The sequence below is a fragment of the Manis javanica genome, chromosome X (genome assembly GCF_040802235.1).
Source record: "Manis javanica isolate MJ-LG chromosome X, MJ_LKY, whole genome shotgun sequence".
In the NCBI taxonomy this organism is placed as follows: domain Eukaryota; kingdom Metazoa; phylum Chordata; class Mammalia; order Pholidota; family Manidae; genus Manis; species Manis javanica.
The window spans coordinates 139,323,242-139,337,531 of record NC_133174.1 but is presented as its reverse complement, the minus strand read 5'-3'; the positions used below and the strand labels follow the sequence as shown (position 1 = coordinate 139,337,531).

At 56.7% G+C, this 14,290-nt stretch overlaps 2 protein-coding genes across 2 annotated transcripts; both read right to left on the bottom strand.

The window, feature by feature from the left end:
- Positions 1-2,001: 2,001 nt before the first annotated feature.
- Positions 2,002-10,339, bottom strand: LOC108404167 (melanoma-associated antigen 10-like). The gene is made up of 2 exons (XM_073228075.1): positions 10,241-10,339; positions 2,002-3,517 (listed from the first exon to the last, which is right to left on the bottom strand). The coding sequence occupies exon 2, from the start codon at positions 3,501-3,503 to the stop codon at positions 2,400-2,402; it is 1,104 nt and encodes a 367-aa protein (XP_073084176.1). The 5' UTR covers positions 3,504-3,517; positions 10,241-10,339; the 3' UTR covers positions 2,002-2,399.
- LOC118973662 (melanoma-associated antigen 10-like) lies at positions 8,992-10,083 on the bottom strand. Its single transcript, XM_037025079.2, has one exon. The coding sequence runs from the start codon at positions 10,081-10,083 to the stop codon at positions 8,992-8,994; it is 1,092 nt and encodes a 363-aa protein (XP_036880974.2).
- Positions 10,340-14,290: the final 3,951 nt, after the last annotated feature.

Sequence of the window (14,290 nt, the reverse complement as noted above, 5' to 3'; positions counted from 1 at the left end):
TTGTGTCTGTAGACTTTACTCCACAGTGACTTTCATGGTCTTTGCTCATCTACCACTTGCAAGGAGGGCGTTGGGCTTTGACAACCTACGTCAGCTCCTTCTCCTGCATATGCATTCAGTGGCGGTTTTCCAGTAAGACGCTCCTTCAAAATCCTGCGGTAAGCATCGGGGCAGCTTAAAAACCTTGATTTCTAACTTCAGGTTATAACCAAGCAACTGGTAGATTCTGTGCTCAATCAGATCCTACTCATCAGCTCGTTCTGAAAGCAGAGATTGTTGAAGACACCGAGGGGTACGACCAGATGTCTAAGCATTGCTGCCACTGTCAACTTTGATGTGGCTGTGGATATGGCTGTGTGGGCAGTGGGATGGGACAGCCCAGCAGTTCCGCAGGGGGGAGGAACGCCCTGTTTGGGGAAGGCGGGTGAAGCTGGGCTGCTCCCCTGGGACTGGGCACAGACTTTGGAGGCAGCAGTGGGCCACTGGTAAGCCAGTCAAGGCGCAGAGTTGGACGGGAGGGTGCCTGGGGGAAGACAAGGGGAAGGGTGCCGTCACGTGGGACTGGGAGGAAATGCCAGCACCTCAGCTCTCAAGGAACCCTGGGACTCGGGTACGAGGAGCCTAGGTTAGTAACGCCCACAGACAGTACCCGGGATCCTTCTGTGTGCTTCCTGGCAGACATCTTGCCACTGAGAAATAAACTCAGTCAGAGGGTCGGCCACGGGCTGGGATGGGTGGGAAGAGTGGGACCCTATGAGAATTCAGACCAGGGTCTGGTCTCTGCTCTGTCATGCAGCCATGTGATCCTGGACAAACGACCAGGCCCTGTGAGCCCGGGTTCCCCAAGTGTGAAGTAGTGGTTTAGACAAGCTCTGGCCTGCAGGACGGCAGGGTTGTCTGACGCACGTAAAGCACCTCGCACAGTGCCGGGCACGTGATGGAACTTGGGTGAAAGCAGGATGTCCTTTGCATGCCAGACTCTCCCACTCTGCTCTGGGATTTTGTTTCTATGTTATGCAGGTCAGACTAGAGAGTTTGCACCTTAATGGCACTGGAAAGAGCTCGTCAGCCAAAAAGCATTTCAGAAATAAAACGCCAACAAACATACTCAATTAGGGGACATGTGGTCAAACTTCCCCAGTGCATACAGCCAGCCCAAAGCTCCAAGAACAGATTCACTGGCCAACTGCCTCCTTCCTCCTTCTCCTCTTCCAGTGGAACCACATCTTGATTCATTTCACCCCCATGCAACCTCTAGGGCAGGATCACACGTGGCTAAATTAAATGCAGTGTAACTAACATTGAGACATAGTTAATGCTATGTGCTGTAGCTCTCCCAGGCCGGGGAGAAAAGGGCCTGACCACTGACTTCTGGGCATCACTTCAAGGGCAGGACCCTTACGACTCTAGAAATGCTTGCAGATGATAGATATGCGACACCTAGGGCAGCAGGGGCAGGCTTTAATGGCCCTGGGGCGAGAGCCCAGGGCAACCCCCTTGCCGCCCCCGAGGAGACCTCACCAGCTTTGCCCGAGATCCGAAAGGGACTAATCAGAGCAACGTTGCATTTCAGCCTTGCCTCTCACCCCTAAGCTTGCCATTTTCCAGGCTGGCTCTGCCCCCACCCAGCCTCAATGCACTGGATCCCACAGGAGGAATGGCAGCACCCGAAGCTGCAGAAGGCCCAGCTCAGGGCATGGGGACTGCACGCCCTCCCCTGCAGCTGTGCGTGCTCACCCCTTACTTCACTAAAGGTTCTGTGGTCCTGGGGCACACCTCCCACCTTACGCATAGGACACCAGCTCCTAGACTATCGCTCCTAGGTGGGTGCATGGAGTGGGGTGGGTGTCCTGCTTACCTAGTGGCCCACCACTGACACAAGTCCTTCCAGTGAGCAGAGGCTCGGGGAATTTGGGAGAGTAAATGAGCCAGGGAGCAGGAATGTCATTTATTACTATTTAATTTCTTCTACATTCTTGAATGAGGAAAGAAAAACCTAGATACATATCTTTTTACTATACAGAACGATAGACTGAAAATGATGAGAATATTAAAATATTAACCATGTAAATATTTTCTATTTCACTACTAAATTTCCTATTTCCACAGAAATTCCTATTCCAATGTAATATAAACTTCTTACAAGCTACAAAGAAAATGTAAAGTTTCCCAACTTGTCTTACAAAATAGCAAAACCATTTGTAATCAACCAGATGAACAGCAATAAATCTGTGACCCATGTCATTCTGCAATTAGATTCTGGAGCCATGAAGCTTTGTATGTCAGTAACACCTAAAAATACGACAAACAAAAGAAGATAAATTGCCCCAACCTGGCCCTCCACCGCTTCGTTCACCGAGTGCCCTTTGACAACACAGAGGGAACAGGGTGTGTAGACATCACTCAGGGCAGAAGCCAGGGGACGTTCCACTAGAACTTGCACCGGCCACGGTGGCAGCATCGTCTGCAGTTGCAATGCTAGCCTGGCCTCGCTTTGCCTGATCTCTCACAGCCTCCTCATAGCAGGTCAGAGAGGCGTTAGGGGTGCTATCTTTGACCTTGGCCATAAAGCCCAGGACTTCCATCACGTCGATGTCTGCGTGGGCCCTGGCGCCCCAGAGCAACTCAAAGCGAGCGGGATTGCTGTCGGGCACCTGCTGGTACTCTAGGTACTGGTCCTGCACCCAGGCCCTGGTGATGAGCTCCCTGGGGTCCCCGAAGACAAAGTGCTCCCTCCCGGGACACATCCCCATGACACGCAGCATTTCCCACACGTCCTCCGCAGGGACCCGGCCTCCCCGCATAAAGATCATGATCAGGAGCAGCACCAGGAGGCCGGTCTGTGGCAGGCGCTGCTCCTGGCTCAGCTGCCCGCCGGGGAGGCCCAAGGCTGTGACCAGCATGTAGGAGTGGTCGCTGGGATCCCCTTCCTCCACGTCGATGCCAAAGACCAGCTGCAAGCACTCGGAGACGCAGCTGAAGATCACGGGGAACTGGTCCTGGTGATCCTGGCCCAGCACCTCCAGCAGCTCCGCCCTCGTGGTGGTCGGCTCCGTGCTGTGGTACTTGAGGAGCAGGAAGGCCACCAGCTGAGCTGCCTTGTCGTAAATCACGTTAGTGGGAAAGAATCTTGCTTCTGGAGGGACCTGTGAAGTGCCCAGACCCGCCTCCACTGCTCTGCGGGAGCCAGCATCGGATTGTGTGGGTGGCACGGAGGCAGAGGCAGTGGGGGAGGGGCAGGCACGCTCAGGGCCCTGGAGCGGACTCGGGGTTGGTGAGACCATAGAAACCTCTTCCTCGCCGCCTGAGATATGAGCAAAGCAAGAGGCAGAGGAGAGGAAGGAGGAGGACGCGGTGGAGGCGGAGGACCTGGAGGAGGAGGAGGAAGCAACCTCCTCTGTCGCCCCAGGGTCCTGTGCACCCACGAGGCCCTGGGTCTCCGTGAGGGTCGGAAGGCCTTCCTCGGGCATGTAGCGCCGTCGCTTCGGGGGAGGACCAGCCATGACTTGTTGAGCAGCTGGAGGGAAGGAGAAACAGCAGGAGGTGGGTGCTGCGGGCCCTGGCGCCCGGGGGGACAGGGGGCGTCGGAGGCCTGGGCGCAGACACAGGCCCCTGGCAGCCCATACACAGGCTGCTTCCAGGGCTCCTCTTTGGGGGTGAGCACCTGCCTCCCAGGGGTCTCCCCTGCTACAGGTGCACCCCGAGGCCCTGGTGCTGGGCGACGGGGACCCGCTGTGTGGGGTAGGAGAGCCCTGGGAACACAGGTCGGGAGCCCCACCTTGACCATCCCCTCATACCAGGGCCCTCCCTGCCCTGACACAGCCCCGGGGGACGTCTGTGGCCGTCTCAATGGGTCACCAACCCGTTGGTTCCCTGGGCACATGACTCTGCCTGACGTGGGTTTTAGGGGTGCCCTTGCCCCTCCCTTCTGGCCTTCCGTTCACCTGGGTGGGTCTTTGTCCCCACCCTTGGCCCATCGGGGTTCCCTCTCATACAGAGGCCTTCCCTCTCACCATCTAAAATGGCGGGGCGTCTGGGGCCCCTTCCCCTCCTCCCTCAGGGTCCTCACCCCCAAGGCAGGCAGGGCCTGGGATCCTGTGAATGTTGACCGGGGCCGTCCCCTCAGACCAGGGCCCTCCCTGCCCTAACACACCCCCGGGGAAGGTCTGCATCCATCTCAACGGGTCACCAAACCGGGGGTGCCCTGAGCAGATGACTGCACCTGAGGTGGGTTCTGGGGGCACCCTCGGCCCTCCCTCCTGGCCTCCTGTTGACTCCCGGTGTGTCTGGCCCCCGCCCTCAGCCCACCTGGGTTCCCTCCTCAGACCAAAGCCTTCACGCTCACAATTCAAAATGGCGGGCGGGAGCATGGGTATGGCACATGGGAGGGGGTGCACAGTCTGAGGACCCTCACAGGGCCTCTTTGAGCAATGGCATGGCACCCCAGGATTCTTGGGTGGGGGCCCTGAAGCCTCCCCGGGTTCTACCTGGAGTCCTTGCGGGTGACCTGAATCTGGCGTCTGACACCGAGGCCGTCCCGTCCCTCAGGCCTCCTTGGAGGAAGACTAATGACGTCACATCCGGATGCGGGGTCGGAGCGTCCCCTGGAGGCTGCCAGGAGGAGCGCACAAGGATTCCGGGCGTTCCTCGCTCCGCCCCCTGGGCCTCCCTTAAACCCCGCCTTCTCCCACCTGCCGCGGCTCACGAGGCCCAGGGCCCTGCCTCCCCAGGTCCTTACTGGATGTGGTGTGGTGGTGGGATGGGGGGAGGTGGGGCAGTGGGGGGAAGAAGGCGGGATGTGGGCGGTCAGATGTTGGGTGCATGGGGGGAGGTGTGGGGGTGGGTGTCGGCAGTCGGCGGGCGGAGGTCTGGGATGGGGATCTTGCAGAGGTCTGGGATGGGGATCTGGGGATGGTGGGGAGCTGTGAGGCAGGGTGAGGAGTGGGGGTATTTGGGTGTCGGAAGTCAGTGGTTCGGGGAGTGTGGGGCCAGTGTGGGGGCACGGTGGTGGGAGGTGGGGTGGAAGTGGCGGTGCAGAGGTGTGCTATTGAGGTGCTGTGGGGGTGGGGTGGTGACAGGTGGGGGAGTGGGGGAGGGGTGCAGGAAGGTGAAGGTTGGGAAGTTGGGAGGCAGGACGTCGGGTGGTGGGAAGCGGGAGGCAGATTGTGGGGAATGGGAATTTCTGTGGGTGGGGGAGGTGGGTTGGGAGGTGGGGGGAGGCGGGTTGGGAGGTGGTGGGCACGGGCAGTGGAGAGGACAAGCAGGGAGGTGGGCTGGGTTGGTTAGGTGCCCAGCCCGACGACTCTGTAGCCGGAGAACCATCCCAGAGCCTCAGGGCTGCTGGCACGGCGGAGCCGGCTTCTGTAACCACCAGCTTCCTGGCGCATGTTCCCCCCCTGCCCTCTACTGCTCACCGAGGGGGTCCTCCTCAGCCCTGGCAGAGCAGCCCTGCAGCCCCAGGATAGAGTTGAGCTGGGAAGCTGCAGGGCCCCTGGCCATGGGGAGGGTCCGGGAGGAAGCACCCCTTCCCTTGGGGTGGGTGTCTTCACAGCCAGCCAGACTTGAGGCACTCTGTGTGTGAAGGACTTCATGTTTCCTGAAGAGGCTGAGTGGGTGCAGGGCATTTGCGCAGGTCCTCGTGTCTTAGGCTCACCGCACATCATGGCCCTGTGGAGTGCCGCGATTTTCCCTCAGTCACCCTCCATCGCTGCAAGAAAGACATTTCCATTCTCTACCCAGTATGTGTGTCCACGTACACATATAAACAACATACATGTAGATAATATATGCACATGTGTTTGTGGTTCAGAAGATGTTGTGCATACTGCCCGGTTTTTGTAAAGATGAACGTTTTAGAGCACTGTTAGGGGTACTGATACATAAAGAGGGAGTTACAGACGTTTCCCGTTTATCCCTGTCCCCACCCACTGCTACCCTCCGGAATTATCGACGCAGCCACAGAGGGGCGCATTTGTTATCACCCATGAACTTACACTGACCGTCATGATCACCCAAAGGGCTCCCTCCTGGCCTTGTCTATTGCATGGCTTTGGACCAATGGATACGGACGCCTTCCATCATGACCGTATCACAGTGAGGACTGTCACTGCCTGAAAGTTCCCCTGTGCTTTGCCTGTTCCCTCTCCCCCCATGGTCCCGGACAACCACATGGGTCCTCTTCCCATCTCCGTACTCTCGCCTCTACAGACTGTCACACGGTTGGGATCACGCAGTATGGAGCCTTCTCAGGTGGGCTCTTTCCCTTAGGCGCACGCATTCAAGGTTCCTCCATGCCTCTTCCTGGCTTGGTAGCTCATTCCCGTAGGGCGATGAACCATTTCCCACGGTCTGCATGCCCCACAGTTCATGCATTCACCTACTGCAGGACATCTTGCTTGCATCTATGTTTTGGCAGGTCTTGAGGCCTCCCTATGGGTCAGCTGCCACACCCAGGATATTCTCTGTGTCCAGGTCCCTGACCCTGACTGTCACCCAAGTCGGCTGTAGAACAACGTGCACCAGGTTTGCACAGCTCTGACCCATGAGAGGAGGCGGTCTGGGCAAGGCATCGTCAGCGTGAAAGACCTTGCATCAGCCAGGCACAGGGGACCAGAAGACACACACTGGTGCAGATTCCTCACCATACCCAGTAAAGTGCGCCTGAGGTCCATTGGAATGGTGGCTATGCCTACAGACCAGTGGGTGTGGACCAGGCGTTAGGCATGGGGCACACCCCGTGTAACATCACACCAGCACCTCAAACTGTCCCTGGGCCCAGTTGACAGGGCAGCAAAGGGAGTCATAGAGATTTCACAGGAAGGCTGAGCTGCAGAGCAGCAGGACTCTGATTCCAGCCAGCTGCCTCCCAGTAACTCGGGAGCCGAAGGGGGCAGGACACTGAAGGAGTCCTTGCAGCCAGCTTCCTGTGCGGGGGCTCCTGTGTTGAAGGCGTCCGCCCCTGCCCGACCATGTCTCGTCTAAGGGTCCAATGGTCATGACTGCAGCCCCGGGCGTGCGGGAACCAGTGGGCCCTGCGTTCCATGGCTTCATGGCCCGAGAAGTAATGCACGGCCCCTGGGGTGCTTCTTGTAGTAAGTGCTGTGACTAACAACACTTCTGCTCAAACTGGAGAGGCAAAGAGTCGTCACCTGGCCCCCCCCAAGTACAAGCGAACTGCCAGTGCAGTGTCCCCGCGAGGCCAGGCGACAGTCCAGAGTGATGTTCATGAGCACTTGTCGTCCATCTGATTCACCATTTGCACAGTAGACGCTCCACACACACCCACCTTCTATGGCAGGTCCTTCAAGTCCAGGCTCACAGCTAAGATTCAAATCATTGTCTGCATCTCAGCAGGGGGGACACCCCCTTCCCTTCAGGGCCCCTATCGCACTTTCCAGGGCAATAACCTCTAATAGCTCAGCAGGCCCTGCTTTCCATGCAATGTCACACTCTTAACCTGACAGTCACTGCTGTGGGCCCACACACTTGTGCCCGAGCTGAACACACGGACCCCGGCACAGATGGGCTCTTTACCCAGGGGTGGTGCTTTCTCGTCTTCTTGGGATCCCAGCCTCTAACACCTGCTCCTGGGGAAAGGATTTCTTTCCACGACACCTTGGGGAAGCTGCAGCTCAACTGGCCACTGAACATGCACTCACCCGAAATTGCAGCTCTGCCCACCTTCCTCCCAGAGGATATTTCACTCACTTTGCAGGGCCGGGTCGCTTCACCAGCTGGAGCAAAAACCTACAGGCTACTAGAAAGGAACTCTGACTCCCACGTCTTCCCTCTTGGGCAGCTTATCTTCCTTCAAATCACCAATTTTGATTCATTTCGTCCCCATGGACCTCTACCCTTGCTTACCATGGGTTAAAGGGAACATAGCGCCACCGATAACAGTGCCGTTTCCAGGGACTCAGTACTCGCCCTCCCAGGCCAGGGAGAAGACAGCCCACCACTGACTTCTGGGCATCACTTCAAGGGGCAGGACCCTTATGCCTCTCCAAATGCTTGCAGATGATGGCTATGCAGACACCTAGGGTGGTGGGCGCTTTTTTCAATGGCACTGAGGGACAAGCCCAGGGCACCCACCTTGCCGCCCCCGAGGAGACCTCACTGGGTTTGCCCGAGCCCTGAAAGGGACTAATCAGAGCAACGTTGCATTTCAGCGTTGCCTCTCACCCCTAAGCTTGCCATCGGCCAGGCTGGCTCTGCTCCCACCCAGCATCACTGCACTGGACCCCACAGGAGGAACGGCAGTGCCCGATGCCACAGAAGGCCCAGGTTGGGGCATGGGGACTGCACACCCTCCCCTGCAGCCGCGCCTGCTCACCCCTTCCTTTACTAAAGGTTCTGTGGTCCTGGGGCACACCTCCCACCTTCCTTATAGGGCAGCAGCTCCTAGACTATCACTCTTAGGTGGGTGCGTGGAAGGGGGGTGTCCTGCTTACCCAGTGGCCCACCGCTAACACAGGGCCTTCCAGTGAGCAGAGGCTCAGGGAATTTGGGAGAGTAAATGAGTCAGGGAGCAGGAATGTCATTTCTTACTATTTAATTTCTTCTACATCCTTGAACAAGGTAAGAAAATCTAGATACATATCTTTTTTCATACAACTATAGACTAAAAATTATAAGAGAATACAAAAATGAACCATTAAAATTATTTTCTGCATTTCACTGCTAAATTTGTTCCCATTCTCAAGGAAATTCTTATTCTAATGTCATGGGAAGTTACAAGCTACAAAGAATATGTTAGGTTTTCCATCTTGTTTTACGAAATAGCAAAACTATTTCCAATCAACCAGATAAACAGCAGTAAATGTGTGAGCAATGTCAATCTACAATTCGATTCTGATGATAAGAAACTTTCTAAAATAATTAAAATCTGAAAATACAAAAAATAAAGGAAGATAAATTGCCCCAGCCTTGCCCTCCACCGCTTCATTCACTGACTGGCCTTTGACAACCCAGATGGGACAGGGTGCATAGACGTCACTCTGGGCAGAAGCCAGGGGACGTTCCACTAGAACTTGCACTGGCCATGGCAGCAGCATCGTCTGCGGCAGCAATGCTAGCCTGGCCTGGCCCTTCCTGATCTCTCACATCCTCCTCATAGCAGGTCAGAGAGGCATTAGCGGTGCAATCTTTGACCTTGGCCATAAACTCCAGGACTTTCACCCTGTGGGTCTCCATGTGTGCCCTGCGGCCCCAGAGCAGGTGGAAGCGAGCGGGATTGCTGTCGGGCACCTGCTGGTACTCCAGGTACTGCTCCTGCACCCAGATCCTGATGATGAGCTCTATGGGGTCCCCGAAGATGACGTGCTCCCTCCCGGGAAATATCCCCATGACACCCAGCATTTCCCACACCTTTCCCTCAGGGACTGAGCCACCCCCCATGAAGATTATGCTGAGGAGAAACAGCAGGAGGCTGCTCATGGGCAGGCTCTGCTCATAGCTCAGCTGCTCGCTGTAGGTGAGGCCCCGGAATGTGACCACGATGTAGGAGTGGTCGCTGGGATCCCCTTCCTCCACGTCGATGCCAAAGGCCAGCTGCAAGCACTTGGAGACCCGGCTGAAGATCACAGGGAACTGGTCCTGGTGATCCAGGCCCAGCACCTCCAGCAGCTCCGCCCTCGTGGTGGTCGGCTCCGTGGTGTGGTACTTGAGGAGCAGGACGGCCACCAGCTGCGCTGTCTTGTCGTCAATCATGATACTGGGAAAGGATCTTGCTTCTGGAGGGACCTGTGAAGTGCTCAGACCCTCCTCCATTGGGCTGTCAGAGCCAGCATCGGATTGTGTGGATGGCATGGAGGCAGAGGCAGTGGGGGAGGGGCAGGCACGCTCAGGGCCCTGAACGGGACTCGGGGTTGGTGAGACCATAGAAACCTCTTCCTCACCGCTTGAGATAACAAGACAGCAAGAGGGGGAGTAGGGGGAGGAGGCGGAGCACATGGAGGAGGAGGAGGAAGCAACCTCCTCTGTCGCCCCAGGGTCCTGTGCACCCACGAGGCCCTGGGTCTCCCTTAGGGTCGGAAGGCCTTCCTCGGGCATGTAGCGCCGTCGCTTCAGGGGAGGACCAGCCATGACTTGTTGAGCAGCTGGAGGGAAGGAGAAACAGCAGGAGGTGGGAGCTGCGGGCCCTGGTGCCCGGGGGGACAGGGGGCGTCGGAGGCCTGGGCGACGGGGACCCGCTGTGTGGGGTAGGAGAGCCCTGGGAACACGGTGAGGTCGGGAGCCCCACCTTGACTCCTGGCTTGGCCTGGGCCTCTGCGGGTCTGCGACCTCAGGACACGTGCCTCACACCGACGCCTTCTTCACCGGCCGGTTCCTGGAATCCCTGAAAGAGGTCGTGAGGGGGCACCTCGGTGCCAGGACTGCCATCCCAGCTTGGGGCTCACAGTGCCGACAGGAGGGGAGGTCCTGTCTCTGCGTGGTCCTGGCCTGACCTCCCAGGATGGACCTCAGGGGCAGATACGCTTGGGGTCCCCCGTTTCCTGGACAGGGTCCGTTCAGTCCTCACCCACGTTCCTGGGCACCCCTGTGTCTACCTGAAGCCACACTCCTCACACCACGGCCCTCACCTCTGGAAGAGTCCCCGCGGCAGGGGACAGGGATCAACTCTTCTGCTTATCCTGCTCTGGGGCGTCCCAGCACCGAGCCCAGGGGCCCAGGTTCCCTGCTCTTTGGGCTCTGAAGTCCTTAGGAGTCCCTCAGGGTCCTCACTCTGCCTCCCATTAGGACCCGGTCCTCAAGCCAGTCCCAGTCCCTCTGAGGCGCGGAGGAGGAAGTCAGGGCACACCGCGTGTCATCACTCCGCCCTGGGGCCTCCCATGGCTGACAGGCAGGGGCGGCTCGTCTGGGGCCCCTTCCCCTCCTCCCTCAGGGTCCTCACCCCCAACGCGGGCAGGGCCTGGGATCCTGTGATTGTTGACCGGGGCCGTCCCCTCAGACCAGGGCCCTCCCTGCCCTGACACACCCCCGGGGGACGTCTGCGGCCGTCTCAAAGGGTCACCAAACAGGGGTTTCCCTGGGCTGATGACTGCACCCATGGTGGGTTCTGGGGGCGCCCTCGGCCCTCCCTCCTGTCCTCCTGTTGACTCCCGGTGTGTCTGGGCCCCGCCCCAGCCCACCTGGGTTCCCTCCTCAGACCAAGGCCTTCACGCTCACGATCCAAAATGGCGGGCGGGCACATGGCTGTGCCATGCGGGTGGCAGGGCCCAGCCTGAGGACCGTCCCGGGGCCTCCTTGGGTGATGGCATGGGACCTGAATTCTTGGGCGGGGGCCCTCAGGCCTCCCCCGGGTTCTACCTGGGGCCCTTGCGGGTGACCTGAATCTACCATCCGACACCGAGGCCGTCCCGTCCCTCAGGCCTCCTTGGAGGAAGACTAATGACGTCACATCCGGATGCGGGGTCGGAGCGTCCCCTGGAGGCTGCCAGGAGGAGCGCACAAGGATTCCGGGCGTTCCTCGCTCCGCCCCCTGGGCCTCCCTTAAACCCCGCCTTCTCCCACCTGCCACGGCCCACGAGGCCCGGGGCTCTGCCTCCCCAGGTCTCTAGTGGCCGTGGTGTGCTGGTGGGATGGGGGGACGTGGGGCAGTGGGGGGAAGAAGAGGGGATGTGGAGAGTCGGATGTTGGGTGCATGGGGGTATGTGTGGCGGTGGGTGTCGGAAGAATGGGGGGCAGGAGGTGGGAATTTGGGGGAGCTGGAGGGTGGGTTGAAGGATGTCAGGGCAGGGTGCATAGGTTCTTAGCATCCCGGAGCTCCCAAACCACAGCTGGATGAAGGTGTGTGGGAGCGGGGTGTTGGGAAGTCTGTGGATGGGGTAGTTCGGGGCCATTGTGGTGGCACGGAGGTGGGGTGGAAGTGGCGGTGGAGTGGTGTGGTAGTGAGGTGCTGTGGGGGTGGGGTGGTGAGAGGTGGGGGAGTGGGGGAGGGGTGCGGGAAGGTGAGGGGTCGGAAGTTGGGGGCAGGAGGTCGGGTGGCGGGAAGCGGGGGCGGGTTCTGGGGAATGGGAACTTTGGTGGGTGGGGGAGGTGGGGGGAAGGGGAGGGAAGGGGCATTGGAGAGGGTGTTGGGGGGTGGGAGGTGGTTGAAAGGGGCGCTGCAGAGGGCTAGCAGGGAGGTGGGCTGGGTTGCGTCGGTGCCCAGCCCGACGACTCTGTATTCGGAGGACCATCCCAGAGCCTCAGGGTTGCTGGCACGTCGTCGGAGCCGGCTTCCGTGACCACCAGCGTCCTGGCGGGCGTTTCCACCCCCCCCCCCCCACTGCTCACCGAGGGGGGTCGTCCTCAGCCCTGGCAGAGCAGCCCTGCAGCCCCAGGACAGAGGCGAGCTGGGAGGCTGCAGGGCCCCTGGCCATGGGGAGGGTCCGGGAGGAAGGATAACTTCGCTTGGAGTCTCTTCACAGGCACTGTGACTTCTGGAATATTATATATGTGATTTCCTGAAAGAATTCGTACACTTACATCTGTAGTTCACTAGTTATTCTATGACTAGTCCATTGATTCCATTGCAGTAAAATAGCTTCTTGACACATCCGTGTTTTCCCACAAGGGCGGTTTCAGATGGCCGCAACACACACTCCAGATTCCTGTCCCAACGCCGTCCTTCCTGCTGTCGCAGTGTTTCTTCAGGGCTGCTGACAGGTGCGGGCTGAGGGATGCTTCGGATCTGTGCGGTGAGGCGGGGTCCAAAGGTCACGAAACTTCCTGTCCTGCTCCCTGTGCCCTGCATCCCTGCTGCCTCCAAGCCCCTCCACCTTCTCTGATGCTCCCCGAGACCTCACCTCGAACCCAAGCCCCAGCCTACGGTGTTCAGGCTCCCCCTGGGCTACCTCATGTTGTCTGATTTAGATGGGGTGCCTGTTTCCCCTCTGCTTCCCTCTATAGTTTTCCAGGTTTGATTTCGGGAGAAGTCAGTCGGCACTCTGAGCTGGGTTGTCATTTTGGCAGCTATAGTTAAGGTACTAAAAATATGTAAATCATTTCAGCAGAATTAGTCTGCTTACAATATTCTTGTTCTCACTGATGAATATGATATACTCTCCATTTATTTGGAAGTTTTTACCTGAGTTTTTAGTGAATTGTATAGTTTACCTGTATACTTATAAACAAACAAAGAAACAAATACATGTATATATATAATTATATATGTGATATATATCGTATGTATATGTGATAATATAGATTATAATATGGTTTGCAATTTTATATACAGTTATGTAGATCTTCTACATTTTTGTTAGACTTTTTCATAGGTAATTTTTGGATTTTGGTGCTGTTGTGAATGAGGTCCTTTCTATTACACGTTCTTATTAGTTACTGATTTTGTGTGGCATTAGTTTTTGACTATAGTTGTACGCTATCTGAAGTCTCATTTGCTTGAACATCCCATATGTATTCCTTTGAATTTTCAAAACAGATGATCGGATTATCCCCACTTTATTTTCGATATTCATATATCTGATTTCCCAGCCATCCACGCTCTGGCTTTGAGCTCCAGTGCAGCTGTGACTGGTGGAGGGCGGAGTGCACACCTGCGTGCAGTTCCTGACTTTCATGGGCACGCTTCTAGCATTTCACACTGAAGTATGTTGACTGTCTATTTTAGGAAATAGAAGTTCTTCCAAACTTAGTTTGCTAGAATGTTTAAGTATGAGCTTGTCTTGGGTTTCTTTAAAAACTTTTTTTTACCCATGGACGGGAGCAGAAACTTAAAAAAAAAACATTCCTCTAATTTGTTAATCTAAGGAATTATAATTGAAAGTATTTTCTAATGTTAAATGGTATTTTCAATCCTCACGCACAGGCTGTTCATTGAATTCACTGCTCTGTTGAATATACAATTATTTTAGGGTATTTGCTGCTATGTGAGTGAATTTGGCACAAGTATTCTTTTTGTGGTATGTCCACATCTAGTTTTGGAATAGGTAGCCTCGGAGAATGAGTAGAACAACTGCCCATCTTTTTATATGTTTGGGTGAGTTGACATAAAGGTGATTAGTTTTCCCTGACCATTTGGCAGAATTGGCTTCCCAAACTGTCTGTCCTGGAACATTTGAGGGTGGCCCTGAGATTTGGATGTGCTTGGGGGTGGTCTTGAAAGAGAGTGGGAAGGGAAAATCTTCCTAATGCGGAGAGCTTTGAGCAGTGCACCTGGCCTGGGGTGACAATGGCTGGGTCACTGTCAGAGGCTGGGAAAGGAGAGGACTGGAAGAGACGCCCAAATGGATAGGGTCTCTCCCAAGGGTATGCAGAGTATTCCATAGAGAAGGGGTCTGGGGCCCAA

Coding starts and splice junctions, on each gene's coding strand:
- LOC108404167 (XM_073228075.1), bottom strand. CDS start 3,503: ATGGCTGGTCCTCCCCCGAAGCGACGGCGCTACATGCCCGAGGAAGGC.
- LOC118973662 (XM_037025079.2), bottom strand. CDS start 10,083: ATGGCTGGTCCTCCCCTGAAGCGACGGCGCTACATGCCCGAGGAAGGC.